Genomic DNA, 8,465 nt, shown 5'->3' on the forward strand with positions numbered 1-8,465 from the left:
TATATATATATATATATTCATTCCTGGGGCTTGAACTGAGGGCCTGGGCACTGTTCTTGAGGGTTTTTTTATTCAAGGCTAATGCTCTACTTTGAATCATAGGACTACTTCTAGTTTTCTGGTGGTTAATTGCAGATAAGAGTCTCATGACTCTTAAGACTCTCAAGACTTTGCTGCCCCTGCTGGCTAGGAACTGTAATTCTGAGATTTCAGCCTTCTGAGTAGCTAGGATAACAGGATTAAGATAGAAATTCTTGCTAGTGTTATGTCTTTTTCTGTAAGAACATTATTATTATTTTTTTTGGCAGATCTTAGGACTTGAACTCTGGGCTTAGGCTCTGTTCCTGAGCTTTTTTTTTTTTCTTCCTTTGCTCAAGGCTAGTACTCTTCCACTTGAGCCACAGTTCCACTTCTGGTTAATTGGAGATAAGAGTCTCTTGGACTTTCCTCCTGCCCAGGTTTGCTTCTGAACTGTGATCCTCAGATCTCAGCCTCCTGGCTAGGATTACAAGCATGAGCCACTGGCACACAGCAAGATATTTTCAATTTGTGTGTGTGTGTGTGTGTGTGCGCGCGTGTGTGCATGCGTGTTTGTGCGTGCATGCACACGTGTGCTAAATAAGTAAAACGTGCGTCATTGGAAGCATAATGTATTGACAGAACTGTTTCTCCCATTAGTTACCATATAGTTCTTTGCATTGCTTACTTATGGAACAGAATTCTAGTCTTTGTCAGTTTGAGTAAAAAGAATGAGGCAATATAGAGTTCAGTATAGTAGGTTATAATTCTAACTCTGTTACTTACTAACAACATACTTTTTTTTCTGTTGGTCATAAGGCTTGAACTCAGGGTCTGGGTGCTGTCCTTGAGCTCCTTTGCTCAAAGCTAGTGCTCTACCACTTTGAGTCACAGCATCACTTTTGGGTTTTTGGGGTTTTTTTTTTTTTTTGGTTGGTTGTGGGGCCTGAACTCTAAGCCTGGGTGCTGTCCCTCAGCTCTTCGGCTCAAGGCTAGTGCTCTACCACTTGAGCTACAGCGCCACTTCTGGCTTTTTCTGCTTAAGTGGTGCTGAGGAATTGAACCCAGGGCCTCATGCATGGGAGGCAATCACTACCACTGAGCCACCTTCTGAGCCCGTCACTTCTGTTTTTTGAGTGGTTAATTGGAGATAAATCTCATGCGTACTTTTCTGCTTAGGCTGGCTTTGAACCTTAATCCTCAGATCTCAGCTTCCTGAGTAGCTAGGATTACAGGCATGAGCCACCAGAGTCCAGCTATCAGTACATTTTTGAACACATTATTTGTGCAAAATAGAACGTGAAAATTGATCTCAAATTTGTAAGGTTGGTTTAAAAATTAAATGACCTAATGTATGTGAAGCATTTGTATATTGTTCAGGACTTAGTAAGGAGCTTGCTAAATTTTATCTAGTGCATGTTATCTAATTTGATCCTGATAAGGTTATAAGAAAAAAAGGCGGGTCAGTTATTACACCTATTTGCTAGGTCAGAAAACTAACTCAGAGATAAGTATTTGATGAAGGTCAAATGATAAATTGTAGTCTGAAATATGACCTACTCTAGAATATACACATAGGCAACTGTGGAGTTGCCTATGTGTAGAATAGACTGTTTACTGTACAATAGCAAGAAATTATTTACAGTTTTTTAAGTTGATGTTCTAAGAACAGTGTCATTTTTCAACACTTGGCTTTAACATTATGTGTTATTCTTGCAATTCTCATATACTCTCTTTTTCAAGATTATATCCAGTGCAATTTGTAACTGTGAAACATTTTTTTCCCCTCTTTGGCAGGACCTGTTGGGGCCCAGCCCCTACTCATGGTGCCCAGAAGACCTGGCTATGGCACCATGGGCAAACCCATCAAACTACTGGCTAACTGTTTTCAAGTTGAAATCCCAAAGATTGATGTCTACCTCTATGAGGTAGATATTAAACCAGATAAATGTCCTAGGAGAGTGAATAGGTAAGAAGTCATGGTGTTCTTTTGCTATTTGTAGTTAATAATTATTTCTTTTTACTGTATGTCTTTTTTTTTTTTTTTTTTGGGTCCGGTCGTGGGGCCTGAACTCTGGGCCTGGGCGCTGTCCCTCAGCTCTTCAGCTCAAGGCTAGCGCTCTACCACTTGAACCACAATGCCACTTCTGGCTTTTTTCTTTTTGCTTATGTGGTGCTGAGGAATCGAACCCAGGGCCTCATGCATGCAAGGCAAGCGTTCTACCACTGAGCCACCTTCCCAGCCTTTTACTGTGTATGTCTAAATAACAATGATAATAACTAATAGTTTGACCTAGAACACATGATAATTTTTGTATTTGTCATGGTACCAAGGCTTGAATTTAGGTCTCCTACTCTCCCTTGTCTTCCTTTCTCACAACTGATTTTCTACCATACCAGTTAAGCTGATAATTTTATTTTGAGAGTGATTGTACTCTGTGAAAGTCATGGTGAGAAAGTTTGCATGAATGAATCAGATCTTTGCTGTCAAAATTACTTTTGAAAGACTGGCTATTGCCTTAAATATTTCCAGTAAAACAAAATTGGAAAGGGGAAAAGAAATTTGTAGTATGTAGAAAATCCTTCTGAAAATCAAATCAGCTTGATTTTGTTGTTCTGGGAAGTGCTTGTTGCTCTGTCTCTATAATCACTACTTGCTAGTGATTGCTTGCTACTAAGCTAGATTTAAAACTTTTAATTTTATGTAAAATTATACCAATAGTTTGTGAGTATGCTTCACTTGAATACACATTGTGTAAACAAAATAAAAATTATCCTGTGATCCTGTTGCTCCCTTCTCTAGTTATATATATCTCTTTGTATATATCCTTTCAGATACATTTTCACTGTTTTTGTGAATATGAGTGTACAAAAATAAATAATGATTTGTGAATATTTACATTCATTTTCTGTGGTTTGTAACTTTGTGTGTATGTGTTTGTGTGTCGATCATCAGGCTTGCCCTCAAGGCCTTGAGCATCTTTTTTGCTCAAGACTAGTACTCTGCCACTTGAGCCACAGTGTGACTTCCGGCTTTTTCTGTTTATGTGGTACTGAGGAATTGAACTCAGGGCTTCACACATACTAGGCAAGCACTCTACCACAAGGCCACATTCCCAGCCACTATCCCTGAGCTTTTTCACTCAAGGCTAACTATCTACCACTTTGAGCCACAACTCTACTTCCAGACTTAGGGTAGTTAATTGGAGATAAGAGTCTGACAGTCTGTCCTGCCCAGGCTGGCTTCCAACTGTGATCCTCAGATCTTAGCCTCCCGAGTAGATAAGAGCCACCAATGCCCATCTTGGTCGGTAACTTAAAAAAAAAAGTATATCAAACATCTTTCCTTGTCAATGTATTAAACTAAAATACTGGCTGAAAATGGAGGTATCGTAGTATCCTTACTAGATACTTCTGTGAGGTTAAGAGGAATAGAAGGGCAATTGTTGCTTACAAGAAGTTCTCAGTGCAGAGTATGGTGGTTCAAGCTTATAATCCTAGCTACTTGGGAGTCAGAGATTGGGGAATTATGGTTTCAGGCCAGCCTGGACCAAAAAAAAAAAACAAAAAAAGTTAGTGAAACTACATCTCAGCCTATGCCTGGGTTCAGTAGTAGTATGCACCTATTGCAAATTCAAGAGAAGCACAACAGCCATTCCTGTCATCCCAGTGAAGCAAAAATAAGAAGATCCCAGTACAGGTTGGTGAGGATGTAAAAGCCAGACCCTATCTTAAAAATACCCAACACAGGACTGGAAGTGTAACTCAAGTGTTAGAGTGTCAGCCATGAGTGAAAAAAACCAATCTTTCTCTGAGGCTCTAGGTTCAAGCATTAGAACCAGCACAAAAATAAATAAAATGTCAAAAATAACCAACATATGCAAGGAGCTTATGGCTCCTTCCTATAATCCTAGCTACTCAGGAGGCTGAGATCTGAAGATTGCAGTTTAAAGCCAGCCCAGGGAAGAAAGTGTGAGACTCTTATATCCAGTTAACTACCAGAAAACTGGAAGTAGCACTGTGGCTCAAAGTGGTAAAGCATTGGCCTTGAGCAAAAGAGTTCAAAAATAGCACCCAGGCCCTTTGTTCAAGCCCCACAAGAACAGCAGAAACAACAAAACATAAAGTGCTGTTAGAGTGACTCAAGTGGTAGAGCACTTTCCTCACAAGCAGAAGGCCTTGAGTTCAACCCCAGCACTGACCATCCCTCACATACCCAATAAAAACAGGCTCATGGTAAGAACAATAATTATAATAATAGATTAGGGGTTTCTAATAGTTGCTATTTCAGCATAGTACAAAGGGCATCTTATTCTTTAAGAAAGAGATGAATGTGTTAGGAAGGGCATAATGAAGATGAAAGAGATTTTAAGTAGTTTCTATGTCTCAGAATGATTAAGTAATTTACTAGATTCATTCTTCTCCATGTTATACATGTTACACTCTGCCAGCAATCAATCCTTTGGTTATCCTAAGTATTGATTCTAAAAGCAAATTCTTTGTTGCTCCTTTAGCATTTTTAAACTGTGTCATACATTATTTTAGTTAATATTTTTGCATTTCATTTTACAGAGAATTATATTAATTAATTTTTCCCCTTCTTTAGAGAGGTAGTTGACTCAATGGTTCAGCATTTTAAAGTCACTATATTTGGAGACCGTAGACCAGTTTATGATGGAAAGAGAAGCCTTTACACAGCCAATCCACTTCCTGTGGCAACAAGTGGGGTAAGATGTGCATTTTGTTATTATAAAGCTATAATTTTACCATGTCTCCTATTAAATTTACTATCATTTTGAAATCTATTTGAATAAATATATAATATCACTTATCTTCTTAACTTTTTATGTTAAAATATTTTCAGATTTCCAGAAAAGTAAGAATTCCGTATAAGGGAGCTCTGATATATATGCCCCTTACTCAGATCACCAACCTCCTTAGTTTTATAATTTTCTTCCTCTATTTTGCTCTTGCTCACATTTGTTTATTCCTTCCTCCTCCCCTTTCTCTCTCTCTCTTTTTTCCCTTTCTCTTTTGTGTAGGAGGGGTACTGGGGTATGGACTCAGTGCCTCATGCGCCACATCTTTAGCCTTATTCTCTTTTTAGTTATAACTATATATAGAGACGTATATACATGTTCATTTTTTTTCCAGGACCATTCACAATTTAGTTGTATATATCATGTCCTTGTAATGTTCAATATTTTAATGTTTATTTTCTAAGAATAAGGATTAAAAACCAAAGTATAGTTTCCAACTTCATTAAAATTTTGTGTTTGGGGGGGAAGGAGGTTGTAGGGCTTGAACTCATGGCCTGGGCACTGTCCCTGAACCTCTGTTCTCAAGGCAAGCACTGTACCACTTGAACCACAGCACCACTTCTGGTTTCTGAGTGGTTAATTTGAGATAAGGCTGGCTTCGAACTGCCATCCTCAGACCTCAGCCTCCTGAGTAGCTAGGATTACAGACATAAACCACTAGCACCTACCCAACTTCATTAAATTTAACATTAATGTGGTACTTGCTTTTGATCAATAATCCATATCCCAGTTTATTCCGTTGTTTCAGTGATGATGTTTAGCATCTCCTCTCCTCACACTCTACGACAGTATCCAGTTCAGGTAGGATACAGACATCATATCCTTTTATCCATCATTAAAGAACAGTGCCCCAACCTTTTTTCTTCCTTTACTTTTATTTTTTTATTTCATGCTGTTTACATTGAAGATTGACTCATAGACAAGTTATTTTGTAGAATCTCTATTAATTACATTTAATTTACATTTACATTATATTTACTTAGGTATATGTGGCAAGGATTTATATACATGTTCTTCCCTTATCAGAGCATAATATTTGTACTTCTTCCATCAATATTAACTTTGATTGCTTGGTGAAGTTGTTTCTTCTATGAAAATACGCTTTTTCTCCTTATTGTTAAGAGGCAGTACTTAAAAAAAAAAATTATTAGGGGCTGGGAAGGTGGCTCAGTGGTAGAGTGCTTGCTTTGCATGCATGAGGCCCTGGGTTCGATTCCTCAGCACCACATAAGCAAAAAGAAAAAGGCCGGAAGTGGTGCTGTGGCTCTAATGGTAGAGCACTAGCCTTGAGCTGAAGAGCTGAGGGACAGCGTCCAGGCCCAGAGTTCAGGCCCCACAACTGGACCCAAAAAAAAAAAAAATTATTAGCCAGGTACCAATGGCTCACGCCAGCAATCTTACCTACTCAGGAGGCTGAGATCTGAGGATCACGGTTCAAAGCCAGTCCAGGCAGGAAAGTCCGTGAGACCCTTATCTCCAATAAAACACCAGAAGTTGCATTGTGGCTCAAGTGGTAGAGGGCTAGCCTTGAGCTGAAGAGCTGAGGGACAGCGCCCAGGCCCAGAGTTCAGGCCCCACAACCAAAAAAAAAAAAAAATTATGAGGCTGTGACATGGCTCAAGTAGTAGAGAAAACTGCCTAGCAGCGCAGCATCCTGAGTTCCAACCCCAATACCATTAAAAAAAATTGTGACATAATACATGTAAACAAACGTCCATTTTAACCATTTCAAGGTACCCACTCAGCAGTATTAAGTATATTCTCATTGTTACATATATGATCACCAACATCATTAACAATCCTCATACCTGATTTTATTTTGTATCTTGCAAGCTGAAACTTAATACAGTACTTATTAAATAACTTCTTATAGCTCCCTCTTCTCAGCCTCTGGCAATGACTGTTCTCCTTTCTGTCTTTAAATTTGATTTCTTTAGGTACCTCATTTATGTAAAATCATGCATTTTGTCTTTTTGTGTATGGCTGGCTTCACTTAATATAATGTCTTCAAGCTTTTGCCATGTTGTAGCATATGTTGGATTTTCCTTCCTTTTGAAGACCAAATGGTATTTCATTGGATATATATTTTATTTATTCATTTTCTGTTAGTGGACACCATTCAGCAGTTGCAAAAATAATCCTTTTATGAACATGGATATACAATATCTCTGATACTTTTCCTTTAATTCTTTTAGGTATATAACTAAGAATAATGCTGCTAGATAATTTGTTGATCATGGGCTTGAACTCTAGGCCTGGGCACTGTCCCTTAGCTCTTCAGCTCAAGGCTAGCGCTCTACCACTTGAGCCACAGTGCCACTTCCAGCTTTTTCTGCTTATGTGGTCCTTAGGAATTGAACCCAGGGCCTCACGCATGCAAGACAAGCACTCTACCCCTGAGCCACCTTCCCAGCCCTATTACTTTAAATTTTATTTATTTTTTTTGGGGGGGGGCGGTCCGGTCCTGGGGCCTGAATTCTGGGCTTAAGTGCTGAATTCTGGGCTTGAGCGCTGTCTCTCAGCTCTTCAGCTCAAGGCTAGCACTCTCCCACTTGAGCCACAGTGCCACTTCCAGCTTTTTTCTTTTTGCTTATGTGGTGCTGAGGAATCGAACCCAGGGCCTCAGGCATGCAAGGCAAACACTCTACCACTGAGCCACCTTCCCAGCCCCTACTTTAAATTTAAAGAAATCTACCACACTGTTTTCCATAGCAGCTGTGCTATTTTGTATTTCACCAACAGTCATGCACAAGGGTTTTAAACATTTTTTTTTTTTGCTTTATATCCATGCCAGCTCTTATTTTGTCTTTGTTTGTTTGTTTTAACAGTAGCCATCTTTTTGTTTTCTGTCTTTGATCCTTTTTTTTATTTTTTTGAGTCAGGTCTTGAGGCCTGAACTCTGGGCCTGGGTGCTGTCCCTCAGCATTTCAGCTCAAGGCTAGCGCTCTACCACTTGAGCCACAGCACCACTTTCGGCTTTTTTTCTTTTTGCTTATGTGGTACTGAGGAATCGAACCCAGGGTCTCGTGCATGCAAGGCAAGCGTTCTACCACTGAGCCACCTTCCCAGCCCCTGTTTTCTGTCTTTGAGACAAGGTTTTGCTATGTAACCAAGGGTGGCTTCAACTCTCAATTCTCCTGCCTCAGCCGAGTGGTGGGATTACAGACCTAGGCCACTATACTCAGTTTGACAGTAGGCAGGCTAATGGACATGGAATGATAATTCGCTGTGGTTTTGATTAGGATTTCTTTGAACAATTAGTGATATTCAGTATCTTTTCATATATTTCTTGGTCATTTGTTTGTCCTCTTTGAAAAATAATCTTTTTTGTTGTTGGTTTTTTTTGGGTCTAGTCTTGGGGCCTGAACTCTAGGCCTGGGCGCTGTCCCTCAGCTCTTCAGCTCAAGGCTAGCACTCTACCACTTAACCACAGCGCCACTTCTGGCTTTTTTCTTTTTTTCTTTTTTTTTTGGGTCTGGTCATGGGGCCTGAACTCTGGGCCTGGGCGCTGTCCCTCAGCTCTTCAGCTTAAGGCTAGCACTCTACCACTTGAGCCACAGCGCCACTTCCGGCTTTTTTCTTTTTGCTTATGTGGTACTGAGGAATCGAACCCAGGGCCTCTGGCAT

General features: G+C 39.7%; 1 protein-coding gene across 1 annotated transcript in view; it reads left to right on the forward strand.

The window, feature by feature from the left end:
- Ago3 (argonaute RISC catalytic component 3) overlaps positions 1-8,465 on the forward strand; it is a 90,444-nt gene that overhangs the window by 8,302 nt on the left and 73,677 nt on the right. The window contains exons 2-3 of the mRNA XM_013034056.1: positions 1,816-1,987; positions 4,625-4,745. Of these exons, the coding sequence (XP_012889510.1) occupies positions 1,816-1,987; positions 4,625-4,745 (293 nt within the window). The remainder of the gene's footprint in view (positions 1-1,815; positions 1,988-4,624; positions 4,746-8,465) is intronic.

The sequence above is a fragment of the Dipodomys ordii genome, unplaced genomic scaffold (assembly GCF_000151885.1).
Source record: "Dipodomys ordii isolate 6190 unplaced genomic scaffold, Dord_2.0 Scaffold181, whole genome shotgun sequence".
Taxonomy (NCBI): domain Eukaryota; kingdom Metazoa; phylum Chordata; class Mammalia; order Rodentia; family Heteromyidae; genus Dipodomys; species Dipodomys ordii.